This window comes from Rattus norvegicus, chromosome 1 (genome assembly GCF_021556685.1).
Source record: "Rattus norvegicus strain SHRSP/BbbUtx chromosome 1, alternate assembly SHRSP_T2T, whole genome shotgun sequence".
Lineage (NCBI taxonomy): Eukaryota > Metazoa > Chordata > Mammalia > Rodentia > Muridae > Rattus > Rattus norvegicus.
In genome coordinates, this window is record NC_141534.1 from 171,945,677 (window position 1) to 171,968,448 (window position 22,772).

General features: G+C 38.8%; 1 protein-coding gene across 1 annotated transcript; it reads right to left on the reverse strand.

The window, feature by feature from the left end:
* Positions 1–2,573: 2,573 nt before the first annotated feature.
* Positions 2,574–3,524, reverse strand: Or52e8 (olfactory receptor family 52 subfamily E member 8). Its single transcript, NM_001000180.1, is given in 1 exon segment — positions 2,574–3,524. A coding segment is annotated over 1 exon segment (951 nt).
* Positions 3,525–22,772: the final 19,248 nt, after the last annotated feature.

Genomic DNA, 22,772 nt, shown 5'->3' on the forward strand with positions numbered 1-22,772 from the left:
TTCATTTTAAATTGCCTCTGTTCAGGTTCAATAATATTTTTTGCCTCAGTTTTTAATCTGCTATCAGTTTCATGCAGTGCATTCCATATCTAGCACAGTAATTGCCTCTAGGATTGTATTATATTGTATGTATATGTATGCACATGTATGTGTATACATGAATGAGCATACAAGTAGAGACCAGGGATTGATGTCATGAGTCTTCCTCCATTGCACTCTGCCTTTTTGTCTCTTTAGTGTCATTTACCTTTTAAAATGTATCTATCTATATATTTATGCCGCCAAGCCCACCAAAACTGAATCTGACCATCTGGGATGCACATGGTGGAAAGAGAGAAGAATGTGCACTAATCACTTTTAAATAAAAGTAGGAAGAAAATTAGTGAACAAATAAATTGGGAGAGGACAAAGAGGTCAGTGCAATGTGGTGTCTATAAGTGTTGCTTAACTTTTCCCACAAGGTCCATTGTGAAATCTGGAATCTTTTGGGTGGGTGGGGCTTCTACAGTTCTGTACTCTTATCAACATTTCGTAATTATGAATAACACTAGATTTCATCATGATGCTTTCATCTATGGACACAGTGAATTCTGATCATCTTCCCCTTCTAGTGCCCTGCTTTTTCCCTTTGCATTCACACAGAGTCCCATCTCAGCTTTTCTTCTTGGCATTTTCATGCTTTTCTTTCTTTCTTTTCATTTTCTTTTGTGACCAACAACATTTTATTAGAGTTTGCCACAAGATCTAGGGTGGGGGAAACTCACTAGAGCCTGGACTACTTACTAGTAGTTACATCATGTAGAAAATATATCTCCCTCCCCTAGTGATCTTTAAATGCTTGTTGATACTAAAGGAGGAATCAGGTCCCATGAAATGTAGCTACCCAGTCCCTACTAGCTGCTACCATTATCTGTTTGTAAGTTCTGAGAGGAAGGTGGGACCTCATGCTAGTTCTGCATGGCAGGATGTAAATGGGCCTAGTCTTTGTGGAGATACTGTGTCCTTAAAACCAACTATTGTGAGATCAAGAACACATCTGCTGAGTAATTCTGCCTTGACTATAACGATGCATTTTTTTCAATGCCTTTTTCCTAAAATCATCTTCATCCAAAATAATTTTAAATATTACTTTCTTAAAGATTTGTGTGTATGAAGTACAGAAACACAGAAGTCATCTTAAAATTATTTCCTTCCTGGTGATTTTATACAATTTTATTTGTGTCTTTGAGATTTTATAAGCACATATAGCGTGTCTTGGTCAAACTCCATTGTGCCCAATTCCTCCATTATCCTCCCACCACTTTTTGCTCCAAACTTCATGTTCTCTCCCTTCCCTCTTCCTCTCACTCTCTCCCATCCCCCTACTCCCTCCCTACCTCCATCCCCCTCTCTCTAAGTGCTCCATTTTGTTCATTTCATGCTGTGTAAATGTGTATGCATGTAGGGCCATTTACTGAAGCATTGGTAGTATTTCAGGGACCACATCCTGAAAGAAACTTACTGTTTCTCCTCTAGGCACAATCATTTTCCAGTAGGTTCAGTTTGGGTGGGACTTTATGTGCCCTTCTCCTATCTATATTGAGACATTGGAAATCTTCAGAAATATTTGTATTCACCACTTTTAAACCTACGTTTTATTTCCTATGAAAGTCATTGCACAACATATCTCTTTATCATTCTAGCGTTCATAAAATTATACATGGAACATTGAAATGGTTTAAATACATATATTTACATGTAGTATATGTGTACATGTAAGTATACTACATAATATGTGTTATTATTATGTATCATATCATTTGAATCAAATTTATCATAAATAATACTTGTTCAACAACTAAAACTAAATATTTATTTGTGCTTCTACATTCAATGCTGTATCAAACCTATATCATCCGCACTTTCCATTACATTAATTTATAATCTTCTTTTTCTGATTCTCTAAGTACATGAGAAAATCACATTAATAATTAAGTAGGTTCCTAGTAAATGCAATAAATGAATGAGTATTCTTATCAATATCTCCGAATATATAGTGTTTTATAATAAGCTGACTTCATGCTATACTGCAATAATTTGTTAATGTAGTTATCACCACTACTGTCATCCTACAAGCCACTTAATCTGTCCATAATGATTTTGCAGTAGGCAGGAATATTCTGCATTGTATTAAATTCCAAAAAAAAAGCCTGCAGAAAAAGGAAATGGTCTCAATTTGGGTTAATCTTCTTTGACCTAAATAAGTACTGTCTGCTAACAATGAAATTCAGATAGATCATGTAAATTTCCCAAACATCAATATATTCTCAGCAAAAGAGGAAATTGTCCTCCATACAGGATCATCTGCAATATCCAGCAATATTAATGAAATGCTTACTGAAATAGATTTGCAAAAGGATTCCAATATTATCCATACTACCTTGAAAAATAAGGTGTTTGATTCACAGTTAAATGACACTTTTGGTCATAGTAAATTTGTCTCTTTTCCAGTTTTCTATGGACTAAGTACAAAATAGCTACTTTCAATAACATATGAGAAAAATTTTGGAACAAACTCTCCGAATTGCTTTTCACTAGTCATCTTTCTGGAAAAAAATCCTCATTACTCGTGCCCGAATCTGCTTGGTCCTTACCCCATAAATCAGAGAATTAAGGGCTGGTGGAAAAACCACATAGAGATTGGCCAAGAAAATGTGGATATATTGGGGCACATTGTAGCCAAAACCATGTGTCAAGAAGGAGAAAAATGCTGGAGTAAAAAAGGTTAAAACCGCGATATGAGAGCCACAGGTATTGAGAGCCTTGAGTCTGGCCTCCCGGGAAGGCAGGCAAAACACTGCATAGAGGATCCTGACATAGGAGAGAATAATGAGAACCACATCCAGGAGCAAGAGAGCAATGTTGCTAAGTCCAAACATGATATTGACTCTGATGCTGGCACATGCTAGACGGGCAATGCCCATGTGCTCACAATAAGTATGAGGGATGATGTGATGCCCACAGTAGGGTAGTCTCAGGAGGAGAAACACCAGTGGAACAACAATGTATAGGCTCCGCAGCACAGCTATACCTGCGATGACCCCAATGATTTTGGTGGTGAGGATGACAGTATATTGAAGGGGCTTGCAAATGCCAATGTAGCGGTCAAAGCCCATGACCAACAATGTAATGCTTTCCATGACTGTGAAGAAGTGGATGAAGAACATCTGAGAAAGGCAACCTCCGAAAGATATTTCCCTGAGATTGAACCAGAAGATGCCCAGCATTTTCGGGATGGTGGCTGTGGTCAGACCCAGGTCAATTGAATCCAACATGGCGAGGAAGTAGTACATGGGCTCATGAAGACCGTGTTCAGTTTGGATCACAAATAAAATAGCAACATTCCCCAGGATTGCAATGAGATAGAGAAAACAAAAGGGAAATCCAATCCAGATGTGTGCATCTTCTAACCCTGGGATGCCCAGCAGGAGGAATGAAGAAGGGTGGGCTTGTGTGTCATTAGACAGGGACATTCTCTCTGTCATAGACAGATGCTGTGCTTAATACAAATAGGTTTTAATGTATCGATAGTATGCTTATTTATTTGTCTACTTAGCCTTTAGTCTTCATTACTGTTAACATAAATATAACCTTTAAATCTGCTGTTCATATTTGTAGAATAAGTAAAACACTCTCTTCATTTTATGTTTAAGTTTCTGAATTCCACATGGCATCAGCTATAGCACCACCATTACTGCACTGAACTCATGTAAGAACAATGACTGATACGACGAAGAGAGGCAAGAAGAAATGCAAACTGCAGAGTGGCCAGAAATACATGGAGAGGATAGATTCCAGGGTTGGTATGCAAAGTAGTGTTACATATGCTTTTGCTTACTATGCATAAGAATTACTCAGGAACCTTGACCTGCACCTTTCCCTATTTGGGAAGCTGATACCCCCAAATGTTCTGTATACAACGTTATTTGTGCGTGGTGTTATGTACAGAGTTGGTCTGGTTCTGAGATCAGGATAAACTTACCTTCCCTTTCCGTTTCATAAAAAAAATTGTGTCATGTAGAAGTTCTCTATATTTTTGTATATAAATGAAGAGATAAAGCTGTAGGTGTTCTTATTTTTATAGTAGGAAATAAATCATTCATGTGTGTTATAACTCTATTACAAAGTCTCACCAATTGTAGAATAAAGACAATGAGAGGGAAAAATATGTGACAAAGGTCATTTTGATCATGTTTAGCTATGATAAAAATGTAAATCGAATGGTTGTCTTAAAATAGGCAAAATTTTCATTTGGTCAATGAATAAATAATGCATCATTTAAAAGATAAACTCTCAAGGTATGGATCAGCTAATGGAAGAGAGAACTACACAATTTCCCAATAACTTCAACTTACATACATGGACGAGACAGAAGTACTCAAGATATTTCTGTTTAGCTCCTTCTCTGATTCTATCCCAGTACCATGTTCAGTAGATGTTGCTATTATAGTAAATTCTGAACAAGTGGTAAATTAAATTTCTGAAGAAAAGAAGCATGAAGCTCATTGCTGTACTTATTTACAAACAATTATTATATTAATAATATGGAAGTAATTGACTACTATGTATAATTTTACACAAAAATTATATTCATATTTACAAGGCTTAACTCTTGAAAGAATTCAAGGTGTCTACCAGATACGTTTATGAATGTAACATGCCTAGAGATGTTTTTATGTGGGTGGCTATGGGAAGTCATGGCGGGGTGGGAAAAAGGAAAAATGTGACCAAATATATTATCAGAAAATTCTTAAAATAAATTAAGAAATAGAGTTCTATCTTTGGACTTACAAAATATTTTTAGTATACCAGTGTCCCTTACTTTAAACATATGATGACCACATGTATTCCTAGAAGTGCCCATTTAAGAACTATAAACACTGCAGAAATGAAAAATAACTTGATAATTTTTAGAAATTCCTTGAGGATTACTGTGTTCATGTTTATGTGCATGGGTATATGTATGTGGGGATGTGTGTGTATCTCTTACGCTGCTGAAGTTAAGAAAAATAAAACAAATTCTTAAAAATTTTTACATGAACCTATTGACATACAGCTGTAGTTCTAATTTTCATTTGCTGAGAACATGCACAGTATATACTTGGGGAAATATTTTGAAAATTTATTCCATCACATGTCTACAGGGATCCTACAAGCATTGGTGTCAACCAGGCAATCTGAAGACAAATTTAGATAAAACTGATAAAACACTCCCTCCAGAAATATTTTGTGGCAAGAAAAATAAATCTCCAAACGGAGCATTTTTAAATTGTACTGAAAATGGTAGGATAGGTTGCACACAACACAGTGACTCACAGAAGGGCTTATGACTAAGTTTCCGGAGGAGATTGCAACTTTGGGGGTGGGATTGCATACCTATGGATACAATCAAGACACACAAACATGCATGAGGGAAGACATGAACTATGCATAGAGAAATCTCAGATGCTTTTCCTCAGATACCACCTACACTATTTATTGTCTTTTATCTTGTATTTATTTACTTTTTTTTTATTTTAGTACACATTCTCTAATTGGCCTAGAGCTCACCTAGTAAGCTCAGTTGGTTGGCCAGCTGAGCCCTAAGGATTTACCTTTCTCCTCCTCCACAGTCCTACTATTATAATTGTGAACCCAAAAAACACCTGGCTTTTTATGCAGGCTGGGGAGGGTAAAATTCAGTTTCAGCTTAGAAGGTGAGCTCTGTGTCAAGTAAGCTATCTCCTCTGAGGTATTCCCCACAAAAAAAAATCACTCGAGGTAAAAGAGAAAAGGCAGTTTGTTCTAGAAAAAGAGTAAAATCAAAGTGGGGGAAATGGGAGCACACTGACTAATTGATAAGTAAAAATGCAATCTATTGCCATTTCACTGACCTCAGGAAGACTCAGTAGGCTGATGAGTTTTATGCAACTGATGTCCAGGGCAATGGCAGGTGCTTCATAGATCAGAAACTAATAACAACATTGAGGCTACAAACCATAGAAACTCTTGCCCATGGACCTCTCAGGAGAACATCATGTTCTCACAAACTTGTGTCCACTCAGTAGTACAGAGAAGATAAGCACATGGACTTTCTTTTCTGCACCTAATTCTACAATTGTATGTCCAACTGTGTATTAAGGAATCTGTGCCCTCTCTCAGAGTTTCCTCTCTGTTTTCTGGGTTCTATTTAATAAACGTCTATTCTAAACAGCCATTATTTACGATTCACTCAGACGTAAATTCACTAATTGAAAATCCTGAACTTGGATCCACTTGATGCATGCCTCTTGAAAACAGAAAAATACACTCTGTCTATTCTTGGAATTCACACTGCAAGGACCAGTTACATAGGATCAGAAACAGCAGGTGAATAAAAATCAGATATTGTTGCAAAGCCATACTCAGACTTTCCTCTTAGTTTTACATGTGAACACTTGTATGGCCATAACAAAAAGTATATTCAGGAAAGGAAGAGCCTTGGAGGTTACAAGAGGGTGTAATTTTTCTGCATTTATACACATTTTTCTGCACTTATACATTGACAATCTATCTGGGCAGGTACCTTTTCTCTATCTCCCTTACTATTTTTATTACTCTAAACACAATACAACTTACCTTGTTTTCTAAATCACTGTGAAATGTCTGTCAGGATAATCCTGGGGCAAATTATTTGCTTGCTGAACAGAAGAAATCTTTATTTTTTTTCATGGGCCCAATTCCCTGAAGAATGTGACCACAGTATCATGGGAACCTTGATAGAGCACAGTGTTTGACCTCTGGAGAGTTTTTCCTCTCAGTCACTCTTTGTGGATACAAGATACAAGGGCAAGGGCCTTTGCTTCTTAATTACCTATGGGTCTGCTTGCACTGATAGAATGTGCTTCATATTGATTTCAAAATAAACTTTTAAATTCCCAGAACATTTCTGGGATTTTGGCTGCTATCTTCCTCCTCATCCTCAGTTTCTGTCCTTCACATAGCCCCTTTCACATCATTCTTTGCTTTACTTTGCTTATGTTAGAATTAATGAATTTTCCAACATTGGGTTTCTGTGATAGAACCTGATTTATCTCAATGTATCTCACCAATGCTAACCAGCTACATACTAGGCGTTGAAGAAGTGTTTGTTCTGTGAAAACTGCTCTGATGCACCCACAGTTGTGTCAAGAGACTCATAAACATACATATATGGCTGTATGTATGTGCCTGACATAAACAGATGCAAAAAGAAAAGCTGATAGTGAGTTAAAGTGCCATGTAAGATGATTGTAAACAAGCAAAAATAAGTACAACAAATTAAAAGCGAAGTCATAGCAAAGGTAAGTAGAAATTAGCAAATTATAACACAAGCATGATTTCCCAACATAGCACACTAAATGGAGGCTCTGAATGGTAACAAAATTGAACTCTTTGCCAGAGAAATCCTTTAAAAATGGTGGAAGAAATTAGCAGTATCAAATATTACAAATGATAATAAAGATTTATGGCTCTAAAATGGTTTGACCAGGTTTAATAAAGTATAATAACAATTAAAGATTCTATGTATGTATATTGTACCATATTTTGATGTCCATGTATATAATAAGTAAATGATTATAGTCAAGATACTTCAGTCAGTTAACTTAGATTTGGTAATATGAGAGTTGTAAGATAGACTCTTTGCCAGTAAAATACATCACTGTTTACAACAATCATAGCTGTATTCAAATGTTCTCCAAAACATAACCATTCCCTGTGACCAAAGCTTTACATCTTTGTCTTCATTTCCCAAACCTCACTCATACCCTGGCCTCTTGTAATTAGCATTATATTGTTTCCATATAGGGATTACATAGTTTTTAAGCGCACAGTTGAGTCCTTTTAATGAGTGTCTGTGCTTGGCTCATTCTACTGAAGATAGCTTCTTTCAGTCCATCTATGTCCCCACATATGACAGAGTATGCTCTTGGAGAGTTGGCAATGCTCCAATGGAAGGCCATAAGCCCATGAATATGTAGTTATCATCAACTGTTCTTGAGTTTGGGGTAAGGAAAGGGATGGATATGGAGGAGTCAGGAGAGGTGAATGTGATCAAAATGCATTTTTTGAGCATCTCAAAGAACTAATAGATCATGAAAAAGGGGAAGTTAATATACTCATTGGTATAATAAATATCTGCCTTTGAGAAATACCCAAATGTCCTTTATATATTTTCATCTTATATCTTAGCATTCTCTTACCTCTTTTAGATATTAACATTTATGATTTATGTGGTAGTGCCCCAGATTACTGCTCTCACAAAACCTTTTATCTCTTTTTGCTTTCTTGCCCATGCTTCTGGAGAGACTTACAAAAATCTCACTGCCAAAACCAGTGCCAATAATCTTTGTTTAACGTGGATAAATTGCTGGGCAGTTACAGCTCTTACAGCATACTTGAGTTTGCTTCCAAGTACCTACATGGCATCTCACAGCCACCATAACCCCAGCTCTGACATACATACAAATTATATCTGGACAATCCTCAACAAGTTCATTAACAGAAAAAGGGGAACTATTAAACACTTTGAGATAGTTATAAGGATCCAAATAGGCCAAATTAGAGAGAGCCAGAAAGATGCTCATAGACAGCATCTTTACTACAACAAAGTAAACCATAAAAAAAATGTGGACATCTCAGCTATGATGGACCTCAGCACATATCACTCCCATGCCCTGCTGGACTATTGGTTGTAAAAAGATAGGGTACAAGAAACATACTGGCCATGTGTCTATGGCACATATTACTAATTTAGTCAACTATTACAATCATAAATTGGAGAAAAGACAAAACTATTCACAATACATAAACTATGCTGACTTGTACCTAAAATCCACTGAATAGATAATGAAAAGGTGGTACATGTGTACCTTGGAGTATTATTCATTGATGAGAGTACAGTTACATTAATTCCTGGAAAGTGTATGCAAACTGAGATCCACATATTACATGAAACAAATCAGACCCAGAAAGACAAAAATAGGGTTTTTCCTCTGAGTTGTGAATTTAAGATTTTTATATTGTGTATGTGGTGTGTGTGTGTGTGTGTATGTGTGTGTGTGTGTGTGTGTGAGAGAGAGAGAGAGAGAGAGAGAGAGAGAGAGAATAAGAATCATCACAATGTAAGTAAGAATATAGGAAACAAATTAATAGGAATTGGCAACGAGGAAGAAAGAATAAAGAAGCTATGAAAGATTAGTTTGGGTCAAATACATGACAAACTTTAAGGAGATATTTATGAAACCCAATAAATATTGAAAATAAAGATACATCAAGCAAGATCAAATAAAAACAAAAATTATAGTACTCCACAGAGTGCAATGATGATGTAAAAAAAAAAACACAGTACACAGAACAGTTGGGCAGGCAAGTAACATGGCTCCATTATATGAGCTATCTGGAATGAACTAATTGATAGAATTCATTAATAAAATTCATAAACACAGAAAACAAAATAATGTTTCCTAGGAACTGGATGGAAGGAGAGATGATACTTAATGAATCAGTGTCTGCTTTTGGAAAGGTGAAAACAAGTTGGAGCAAGATAGAAGTGATAACCTTGTAACCACTGCAATGAGCCACTGAACTGCAAACTTTAAAATGCTACATTTATGATTTATTTGTTTAATAGGGATGAAAAATGCTACTGTGTGTATAAATTCTCAATAGAGTTCAAAGTGGATAAAGCACACACTCACTACACAGGCTGGAGAAGAGGGGACTGGAAAAGAAGAGAGAAAACAAAAGACAAAATGGGACTTCCCTAAATGATGTATGAAATAACAAAAAATAGAAATTAATCAAATACAGTAAAGCTGTTCACTGAGTGATCACAGAATGGCTCTTCACCTGGTGGAATGAAAAAATGGAATTACTGTTCACTTTAAAAGTGAAAGACACTGGCATCTAGAGACTTTATTACTAACCACCTGACCTAGAATTTGAGTACACACACACACACACACACACACACACACACACGCGCGCACACACACGCACGCACACACACACACACATTGTTAATATCTCCCAAGGTATAATTAAAGGCTTCTTTTAAGCCATGTATATGTATTTTAAAACTAAATACACCATTGTTACATGAATCACTGAGAAAGATGAATCTTGATAAGTCTTTGCAACATATGATTAGAATTTAGAATTGAGTTAAAATTTAAGATATACCAGGTCTTCATCTGCACCGCCCCAGAGGTAAAGCCTCTGTACCCAAACCCCACCCCAAAGAGAGCTAGTCTCCAAGGAGTGCTGTCACTCCTAAGATCACAAGTGAGACCACCACTTTTGCTCCAATAACTGGTCAAAGATGCACCCATCAGGAGCACACAGGACACAGGAACCACAGAGCAACAGGGCACAGGAGATTTCCAGTCTTCATCTGCACCCTGGAGCTAACCCTATGACACAGCACTCCACATCCAAATCCTGCTCAGAGAGAATTGGTCTCACAAGAGTACTGACACACCTAGTATCACAGGCTCACACACCCATAGGAGGGGCAAGCTCTAGTCAAAGACAGCAAGATCAACTAACACCAGATAAAACCAGAGGGCAAGAGGCAAGTGCAAAAAGCTAAGCAACAGAAACTAATGCTACTTGGCATTATCAGAACCCAGTTCTCCGACCAGAGCAAGTCTTTCATACCCCACCACACTGGAAAAGCAAGATTTGGATTTAAAATCACATCTCATGATGATGATAGAGGATTTTAAGAGGGACATAAATAACTCCTTTAAAGAAATACAGAACACTAGTAAACGTGTAGAAGCACTTAAAGAGGAAACACAAAAATCTCTTAAAGAATTACAGGAAAACACAACCAAACAGGTGAAGGAATTGAATAAAACCATCCAGGATCTAAAATTGAAAATAGAAACAATAAAGAAATCAAAAGGGAGACAATCCTGAAGATAGGAAACATGAAAAAAAAGATCAGAAGTCATAGAATCCCCAACAGAATACAAGAGATAGAAGACAGATTCTCAGGTGCAGAGGGTCATAAATTTGAACAGAGATGTGTAGCAATGTGGGATGGAAAACTGAGGCTAGCCACCAGCAAGTCCCAGATGCCAGGAAAGCAAGAGGCTTCCAGGACCCAACAGGGATGAGAGTAGCTGAAATGCCCAAAAAGCAGAGGGAGAACCTATAGAGACCATATCCAAATGTTAACCAAGGATCTGGGTTGCAGGATGTGACCACCAACCCTTCTCCAAATTTCACCCAGAATTGCTCCTGTAAAGGGACAAAGAGTGGAGCAGAGACTAAAGGAAAGACCATCCAAAGACTGCCCCACCTGGGGATACATCCCCTATACAAACAAAAAACCCAGTCACTATTGTTGATGCCAAGAAGTGCTTGCTGATAGGAAGCTGATATGGATGTCTCTTCAGAAGCTCTGCCAGAGCCTTTCATATGAGGCATCAGACATACATTAGACATTAGACATACATCAGACTTAGCACAAGGACCCCAATGGGGGAATTAGAGGAAGGACTGAAGAAACTGAAGGTGTTTGCAATGCCATAGGAAGAACAATAATATCAACCAAACATACCCTTCAGACTTCCCAGGGACTAAACCACCAACCAAAGAGTACACATTGGGGACCCATGGCTCCAGCCACATATATAGCAAAGAAGCCCTTGGTCCTGTGAAGGCTTGATTCTCCAGGGTAGAGGAATGCCAGGGTAGTGAGATGAAAGTGGGTGGGTGGGAGGGAGAGCATCCTTATAAAAGCAGGTGGAATGGGGATGAGAGAGGAGGAAACTGGGGAAAGGGATAACTTTTGAAGTGTAAATACATAAAATATCCAATAAACAAAAAAGTAAAAGGAAAGAAAGCATTGACAGAACAGTCAAAGAAAATGCAAAGAAGAATCCTGACCCAAAATATCCAGGAAATCCAGGACACAATGAGAAGTTCAAACCTTAGGATAATAGGTATAGCTAGCTTACTGTCTGTTCTTACAAAGGCAGGCAGAATTCATTTACAATGTTAAAAATGTGCTTGCTGTCTTTTCCTAGGTGTTCAGGAGTCAAGGAGTTAAAGGTTGAGTGTTGGGATAATCAAGAGGGAACCTGAGGTGGGTGATTGAATTGATATGTAAATAACACACCGGAACTTTGGTTGGCCAGAGATGAGCTGTTTAGTGGTCTTCAGAAAGGGGTCTCTTATCAGAAGACAGCTTGTGCACACAATTTGACTTCAAGTTGTTCTTTTTGCTGTTCCTGAACACTACTTCCTCAAAACCCCCTCCAGGCTAGCACTTTGAACAGGCCTGTTCCAATCCTACTAAATGCAATTGACGGATTAGTGGAATCTCCTTCAAAATTCCCAAGACATTCTTCAAGAAACAGAAACCAAAGCATCCTACAATTCTTTTGTTGTTGTTGTTGTTGTTGTTGTTGTTGTTGTTGTTGTTAGATATATTTCTTTCTTTACATTTCAAATGTTATTCCCTTTCCCGGTTTCCTGTCCATAAACCCTCATCCCCTCTCCCTCCCCCTCCCCCTCCTCCATCCACTCCCCCTTGCCACCACCCCCAACATTACACTGCACTGGGGGTCCAACCTAGGCAGGACCAAGGGCTTCCCCATCCAGAAAAAAAATGTGGGGAAGAGTCTGCAACACAAGGGCACTAGAGAAAATTTCCTGAACAAAACACCAATGGCTTATGCTCTAAGATCAACAATTGAAAAATGGGACCTCATAAAACTGCAAAGCTTCTGTAAGGCAAAGGACACTGTCTATCACTAGGAAAAAATGGCAACCAAAAGGTTGGGAAAAGATCTTTACCAAAAGATCCAAATATACAAAGAACTCAAGAAGTTGGACTCTAGAGAACCAAATAATCCTATTTAAAAATGGGGTACAGAGCTATACAAAGAATTCCAGCTGAGGAATATCAAATGGATGAGAAGTACCTAAAGAAATATTCCGGGAAAGGGTGGCACACATCTTCCTGGTTGCTGCTGCAGCGGAGAGCTCTTAGGCAGCACCCCACGAGCAAAATTGAGCCTCAGTACCACAGGTAAGACCAACTTTTCTGCTGCAAGTGACCTGAATGGTGAACTCAGGACACACAGAGGCAAAATTCCTCTAGGACCGGACACTTCCAGTGGTTACCGGAAGTCCCAAACCTGCGGATCCCTGCCCGCAGCAGCTCTCTACTCCCAAACCCTGTGGGAGAGAGACCTCACCACCTGGTCAAGTGGGCACTCCTGAGGCTGCAAAGCAGAAGAGACCACCAACACTGCCCACGCCTGCTCACATCCCTGGCCCAAGAGGAAACTGTATATGGCTCTGGGTTCCCGTAGAGGAGGGCCCAGGAGCAGCAGGACCACTGTGTCCAAGACACAGCCAGAACCTGAAGGGACCTTCCGGATAAACAGTTCTCTGCACCCAAATCCCGTGGGAGGGAGAGCTAAACCTTCAGAGAGGCAGACACGCCTGGGAAACCAGAAGAGACTGCACTCTGCACACATCTCTGACGCCAGAGGAAAACACCAAATGCCATCTGGAACCCTGGTGCACGGAAGCTCCCTGAAAGGGCAGCGCAGATCTTCCTGGTTGCTGCCGCCGCAGAGAGCTCATATCCAACACCCCACGAGCAAACTTGAGCCTCGGAACCACAGGAAAGACCAACTTTTCTGCTGGAAGTGACCTGCCTGGTGAACTCAAGACACAGGCCCACAGGAACAGCTGAAGACCTGTAGAGAGGAAAAACTACGCCCAAAAGCAGAACACTCTGTCCCCATAACTGGCTGAAAGAAAACAGGAAAACAGGTCTACAGCACTCCTGCAGAGAGGCTTATAGGACAGTCTAGCCACTGTCAGAAATAGAACAAAGTAACAATAGAGATAATCTGATGGCCAGAGGCAAGCGCAGGAACCCAAGCAACAGAAACGAAGACGACATGGCATCATCGGAGCCCAATTCTCCCACCAAAGCAAACACGGAATCTCCAAACACACCAGAAAAACAAGATCTAGTTTCAAAATCATATCTGATCATGATCCTGGAGGACTTCAAAAAAGACGTGAAGAACTCCCTTAGAGAACAAGTAGAAGCCTACAGAGAGGAATCGCAAAAATCCCTGAAAGAATTCCAGGAAAACACAATCAAACAGTTGAAGGAATTAAAAATGGAAATAGAAGCAATCAAGAAAGAACACATGGAAACAACCCTGTATATAGAAAACCAAAAGAAGAGACAAGGAGCTGTAGATACTAGCTTCACCAACAGAATACAAGAGATGGAAGAGAGAATCCCAGGAGCAAAAGATTCCATAGAAATCATTGACTCAACTGTCAAAGATAATGTAAAGCGGAAAAAGCTACTGGTCCAAAACATACAGGAAATCCAGGACTCAATGAGAAGATCAAACCTAAGGATAATAGGTATAGAAGAGAGTGAAGACTCCCAGCTCAAAGGACCAGGAAATATCTTCAACAAAATCATAGAAGAAAACTTCCCTAACCTAAAAAAAGAGATACCCATAGGCATACAAGAAGCCTACAGAACTCCAAATAGATTGGACCAGAAAAGAAAGACCTCCTGTCACATAATAGTCAAAACACCAAACGCACAAAATAAAGAAAGAATATTAAAAGCAGTAAGGGAAAAAGGTCAAGTAACATATAAAGGCAGACCTATCAGAATCACACCAGATTTCTCGCCAGAAACTATGAAGGCCAGAAGATCCTGGACTGATGTCATACAGACCCTAAGAGAACACAAATGCCAGCCCAGGTTACTGTATCCAGCAAAACTCTCAGTTAACATAGATGGAGAAACCAAGATATTCCATGACAAAACCAAATTTACACAATATCTTTCTACAAATCCAGCACTACAAAGAATAATAAATGGTAAAGCCCAACATAAGGAGGCAAGCTATACCCTAGAAGAAGCAAGAAACTAATCGTCTTGGCAACAAAACAGAGAATGAAAGCACACAAACATAACCTCACATCCAAATATGAATATGACGGGAAGCAATAATCACTATTCCTTAATATCTCTCAATATCAATGGCCTCAACTCCCCAATAAAAAGACATAGATTAACAAACTGGATATGCAACGAGGACCCTGCATTCTGCTGCCTACAGGAAACACACCTCAGAGACAAAGACAGACACTACCTCAGAGTGAAATGCTAGAAAACAACTTTCCAAGCAAATGGTCAGAAGAAGCAAGCTGGAGTAGCCATTCTAATATCAAATAAAATCAATTTCCAACTAAAAGTCATCAAAAAAGATAAGGAAGGACACTTCATATTCATCAAAGGAAAAATCCACCAAGATGAATTCTCAATCCTAAATATCTATGCCACAAATACAAGGGCACCTACATACGTAAAAGAAACCTTACTAAAGCTCAAAACACACATTGCACCTCACACAATAATAGTGGGAGATTTCAACACCCCACTCTAATCAATGGACAGATCATGGAAACAGAAATTAAACAGTGATGTCGACAGACTAAGAGAAGTCATGAGCCAAATGGACTTAACGGATATTTATAGAACATTCTATCCTAAAGCAAAAGGATATACCTTCTTCTCAGCTCCTCATGGTACTTTCTCCAAAATTGACCATATAATTGGTCGAAAAACGGGCCTCAACAGGTACAGAAAGATAGAAATAACCCCATGCGTGCTATCGGACCACCATGGCCTAAAACTGGTCTTCAATAACAATAAGGGAAGAATGCCAACATATACGTGGAAATTGAATAATGCTCTATTCAATGATAACCTGGTCAAGGAAGAAATAAAGAAAGAAATTAAAAACTTTTTAGAATTTAATGAAAATGAAGGTCCAACATACCCAAACTTATGGGACACAATGAAAGCTGTGCTAAGAGGAAAACTCATAGCGCTGAGTGCCTGCAGAAAGAAACAGGAAAGAGCATATGTCAGCAGCTTCACAGCACACCTAAAACCTCTAGAACAAAAAGAAGCAAATACACCCAGGAGGAGTAGAAGGCAGGAAATAATCAAACTCAGAGCTGAAATTAACCAAGTAGAAACAAAAAGGACCATAGAAAGAATCAACAGAACCAAAAGTTGGTTCTTTGAGAAAATCAACAAGATAGATAAACCCTTAGCCAGACTAATGAGAGGACACAGAGAGTGCGTCCAAATTAACAAAATCAGAAATGAAAAGGGAGACATAACTACAGATTCAGAGGAAATTCAAAAAATCATCAGATCTTACTATAAAAACCTATATTCAACAAAACTTGAAATCTTCAGGAAATGGACAATTTCCTAGACAGATACCAGGTATCGAAGTTAAATCAGGAACAGATAAACCAGTTAAACAACCCCATAACTCCTAAGGAAATAGAAGCAGTCATTAAAGGTCTCCCAACCAAAAAGAGCCCAGGTCCAGACGGGTTTAGTGCAGAATTCTATCAGACCTTAATAGAAGACCTCATACCAATATTATCCAAACTATTCCACAAAATTGAAACAGATGGAGCACTACCGAATTCCTTCTATGAAGCCACAATTACTCTTATACCTAAACCACACAAAGACACAACAAAGAAAGAGAACTTCAGACCAATTTCCCTTATGAATATCGACGCAAAAATACTCAGTAAAATTCTGGCAAACCGAACTCAAGAGCACATCAAAACAATCATCCACCATGATCAAGTAGGCTTCATCCCAGGCATGCAGGGATGGTTTAATATACGGAAAACCATCAACGTGATCCATTATATAAACAAACTGAAAGAACAGAACCACATGATCATTTCATTAGATGCTGAGAAAGCATTTGACAAAATTCAACACCCCTTCATGATAAAAGTCCTGGAAAGAATAGGAATTCAAGGCTTATACCTAAACATAGTAAAAGCCATATACAGCAAACCAGTTGCTAACATTAAACTAAATGGAGAGAAACTTGAAGCAATCCCACTAAAATCAGGGACTAGACAAGGCTGCCCACTCTCTCCCTACTTATTCAATATAGTTCTTGAAGTTCTAGCCAGAGCAATCAGACAACAAAAGGAGATCAAGGGGATACAGATTGGAAAAGAAGAGGTCAAAATATCACTATTTGCAGATGACATGATAGTATATTTAAGTGATCCCAAAAGTTCCACCAGAGAACTACTAAAGCTGATAAACAACTTCAGCAAAGTGGCTGGGTATAAAATTAACTCAAATAAATCAGTTGCCTTCCTCTATACGAAAGAGAAACAAGCCTAGAAAGAAATTAGGGAAAAGACACCCTTCACAATAGACCCAAATAATATAAAGTACCTCGGTGTGACTTTAACCAAGCAAGTAAAAGATCTGTACAATAAGAACTTCAAGACACTGAGGAAAGAAATTGAAGAAGACCTCAGAAGATGGAAAGATCTCCCATGCTCATGGATTGGCAGGATTAATATAGTAAAAATGGCCATTTTACCAAAAGCAATCTACAGATTCAATGCAATCCCCATCAAAATACCAATCCAATTCTTCAAAGAGTTAGACAGAACAATTTGCAAATTCATCTGGAATAACAAAAAACCCAGGATAGCTAAAGCTATCCTCAACAATAAAAGGACTTCAGGGGGAATCACTATCCCTGAACTCAAGCAGTATTACAGAGCAATAGTGATAAAAACTGCATGGTATTGGTACAGAGACAGACAGATAGACCAATGGAATAGAATTGAAGACCCAGAAATGAACCCACACACCTATGGTCACTTGATTTTTGACAAAGGAGCCAAAACCATCCAATGGAAAAAAGATAGCATTTTCAGCAAATGGTGCTGGTTCAACTGGAGGTCAACATGTAGAAGAATGCAGATCGATCCATGCTTATCACCCTGTACAAAGCTTAAGTCCATGTGGATCAAGGACCTCCACAGCAAACCAGATACACTCAAACTAATAGAAGAAAAACTAAGGCAGCATCTCAAACACATGGGCACTGGAAAAAATTTCCTGAACAAAACACCAAGGGCTTATGCTCTAAGATCAAGAATCGACAAATGGGATCTCATAAAACTGCAAAGCTTCTGTAAGGCAAAGGACACTGTGGTTAGGACAAAACGGCAACCAACAGATTGAGAAAAGATCTTTACCAATCCTACAACAGATAGAGGCCTTATATCCAAAATATACAAAGAACTCAAGAAGTTAGACCGCAGGGAAACAAATAACCCTATTAAAAAATGGGGTTCAGAGCTAAACAAAGAATTCACAGCTGAGGAATGCCGAATGGCTGAGAAACACCTAAAGAAATGTTCAACATCTTTAGTCATAAGGGAAATGCAAATCAAAACAACCCTGAGATTTCACCTCACACCAGTGAGAATGGCTAAGATCAAAAACTCAGGTGACAGCAGATGCTGGCGAGGATGTGGAGAAAGAGGAACACTCCTCCATTGTTGGTGGGATTGCAGACTGGTAAAACCATTCTGGAAATCAGTCTTGAGGTTCCTCAGAAAATTGGACATTGAACTGCCTGAGGATCCAGCTATACCTCTCTTGGGCATATACCCAAAAGATTCCTCAACATACAAAAGAGACACGTGCTCCACTATGTTCATCGCAGCCTTATTCATAATAGCCAGAAACTGGAAAGAACCCAGATGCCCTTCAACAGAGGAATGGATACAGAAAATGTGGTACATCTACACAATGGAATATTACTCAGCTATCAAAAACAACGAGTTTATGAAATTCGTAGGCAAATGGTTGGAACTGGAAAATATCATCCTGAGTGAGCTAACCCATTCACAGAAAGACATACATGGTATGCACTCATTGATAAGTGGCTATTAGCCCAAATGCTTGAATTACCCTAGATGCCTAGAACAAATGAAACTCAAGACGGATGATCAAAATGTGAATGCTTCACTCCTTCTTTAAAAGGGGAACAAGAATACCCTTGGCAGGGAAGAGAGAGGCAAAGATTAAAACAGAGACTGAAGGATCACCCATTCAGAGCCTGCCCCACATGTGGCCCATACATGTACAGCCACCCAATTAGACAAGATGGATGAAGCAAAGAAGTGCAGACCGACAGGAGCCGGATGTAGATCCCTCCTGAGAGACACAGCCAGAATACAGCAAATACAGAGGCGAATGCCAGCAGCAAACCACTGAACTGAGAATAGGTCCCCCGTTGAAGGAATCAGAGAAAGAACTGGAAGAGCTTGAAGGTGCTCGAGACCCCAAAAGTACAACAATGTCAAGCAACCAGAGCTTCCATGGACTAAGCCACTACCTAAAGACTATACATGGACTGACCCTGGACTCTGACCCCATAGGTAGCAATGAATATCCTAGTAAGAGCACCAGTGGAAGGGGAAGCCCTGGGTCCTGCTAAGACTGAACCCCCAGTGAACTAGACTATGGTAGGAGGGCGGCAATGGGGGGAGGGTTGGGAGGGGAACACCCATAAAGAAGGGGAGGGGGAGGGGGATAAAAAAATAAGGTTTCTTTTATGAATGTAGATCCCCTTTCATTTAAAACATATATATTGAGAATTGAGAGTTAAAAAAAAAACAATGACTCAAATGGAATGAACTAGAAAGTATCATCCTGAGTGAGGTAACCCAACCATAGTAAAACACACTTGGTATGCACTCATTGATAAGTGGTTATTAGCGCAAAAGCTCGAATTATCCAAAATGCAATTCACAGACCACAGGAAACTCAAGAAGAAGCATCCTAAAATTCTTATAGAGCATTCTTGATAGCCAAAGAAACAATGGACACACACACACACACACACACACACACACACACACACAAAACAAAATAAACAAACAAACAAAAATGCTGGAATGATTACCATTCTATGTTACAAGATGTGTAATTGAGCTATAGTAACAAAAAGCATGAAAGCTCCTTTAGATGTGCAATATTGTTTCATTATAACCTAATTTGTATTTCCTGGTGAGTTTTCATGTGTTTATTTTTCATTTGTCTCCTTTTGAAATATCTATTTGAAAGTTGGCTAAGCTTTCAAATGTTAGATGGTTGTCTTTTTATTGTTCATGAATAAAAATATTTTGTAAAGTTGCAATTTCAAATATATTGTCTGCTATGAGTCACAAGCATCGTATTACAGTACTGGATTTGCAGATGTCATTTTCTTAGTTCACAGAAAAAAGCAAAATTTAAATATTTTTAACTGATCACTGTCAGAATAGGGACGATGATGGTCAGAGGATGAGTTAAGAGTGTGCTCAGTTGTCTCTCACCAAGATTTTGTGGATCATTTACCCATCTTCTGATTACTGTGCATTTCTAAAATACATGTGAAAGAGACATACTTGCCATCTAGAATTCCTTCAGGCTTTAAACTCTTCTCTATCTATAGAGTATAATCTAATTGGAACACACACACATACACACACACACACACACACACACACACACACACACACACACACGCGCGCACATATTCTGGGAGACATGGTGTTTGTTATGTGGCAAGCGAAATTAAAATATTTTGGGAAATTTTTCCCTGTCTTAGCTGGTATCTTTGGACAATTGGGATGGTTCAATATAAAGATGATATTCATTCAGGAGGCACAAGAGACTTCATGATGGCAAACCTAGGAGTTTTCTTTCCTCTTTTTATGTCTCTTTACTTTCGTACTATACCCTTATTTCTTCATTGTGTCTTTTTGTCATCTAGAAGAATTGTTTCTTGCTTGGATGCAAAGTGAAGATTCTTTCTATATTTGACCCTATGTAATTGCTTTAGTTGTTTTTTCAAAAGTGAGAAGAGATTGTAATGTGATGTTGTGATATTTTTCTTTCCCATCATTACATAATAATGGGAGCTACTGTCAACATGAAAGAAATTGGAATTATGGTTGATTTCTTTGAGCAGGAATCCTGGAAACCACACATTAAACAATGTTTTGTCAATGCCTAGTATAATGATGATAGACAATATCTTCAAACCTTTCTACCATAATCAATGGATTCTGTATTAAAGTATTGTGAAATAGTATTGTAGCTTCTTTATCCTTCAAACAAGATTGTACCCAAAGCTATACATGGACTGACCCATGGCACCAACTGCATATGTAGCAAAGGATGATCTTGCTGGGCACCAATGTAAGGAGAAGCCCTTTGTCCTGCCAAGGTTGGACCCCAGTGTAGGGGATTGTTGGGAGAAGGGGTAAGGGGGGGTTGATGGGGAGGAGAACACCCTTATAGAAGGATAGAAGGGGAAAGGGAGGGGTTAGGGAACTTATGGACGGGAAACTGGGAAAGGGAATAATATTTGAAATGTAAATAAGAAATACCTAATTAAAAAATAAAAACAAAAACAAACAAACAAAAAAAAAACACCTTCCTATCTCCATCCTTGCTCAGAGCTAAGGCTGTGCCACAGCACTCTAGACCCAAAACCTGCTTGGGGAAAGCTGGTATGCCAGGAGTGCTTTCACTACTAAGCCCACAGGTGAAACCCCACTTTTGCTCCAATAATTGTCCAAAAAGTGACCCACCAGGAGGACACAGGGCACAGGAATCACAGGGCAGTCTGGGACAGGATCCTTCCTGTCTCCATCTGCACCCAGACTTAAGACTGTCCCATAGCCCTAGAGATTCCCCCGGAGAAAGCTTCTCTCTCAGGAGTGCTCCCACTCCTAAGATCACTGGCTCACGTGCCCACAGGAAGGACAAACTCTAGTCAGAGAGCAAGGCCAACTAACATCAGAGATGATCAGATTGCAAGACGCAAGCACGAGAACCAAAGCAACTGAAACCAAGGCTACTTGGCATCATTATAAGACAGTTCTCTCACACAGCAAGTCCTGAATACTGAAACACGCCAGAAAAGCAAATTTGGATTTAAAAATCACATCTCATGATGATGATAGAAAACATTGAGAAGAACATAAATAACTCCCTTAAAGAAATACAGGACAACACAGGTAAACAAGTAGAAAACTTTAAAGAGGAAACATAAACATTCCTTAAAGAGTTACAGGAAAACACAACCAAACAGGTGAAGTAAATGAACAAAACCATCCAGGATCTAAAAATGGGAATAGAAACAATAAAGAAATCACAAAGAGAGACAAACCTAAAGAAAAAAAGATCAGCAGTCATAGACTCAAGCACCATAAAGAGAATACAAGAGATAGAAGAGAGAACCCCTGGGGCAGAAGATACTTTAGAAAACATTGACACAATAATCAAAGAAAATGCAAAATTCAAAAAGCTCCTAGCCAAAAACATCCAGGAAATCCACGCAAAATGAGAAGACCAAACATAAGCATAATAGGTGTAGAAGAGGGAGAAGATTCCCAACTCAAAGGGCCAGTAAATATCTTCAGCAAAATTATAGAAGAAAACTTCCTCAACCTAAAGAAAGAGATGCCCACACATATGCAAGAACCCTACAGAGGGGCTGGGGATTTAGCTCAGTGGTAGAGCGCTTACCTAGGAAGCGCAAGGCCCTGGGTTCGGTCCCCAGCTCCGAAAAAAAGAACCAAAAAAAAAAAAAAAAGAACCCTACAGAACTTCAAATACATTGGAGAAGAAAAGAAATTCCTACCATCACATAATAGTCAAATACTAAATGAACAAAACAAAAAGGAATATTAAAAGAAGGGGAAAAAGGTCAAGTAACATAGAAAGGCAGACCTATCAGAATTACACCAGACTTCTCACCAGAGACTAGGAAAGCCAGAATATGTGGGACAAATGTCATACAGACTCT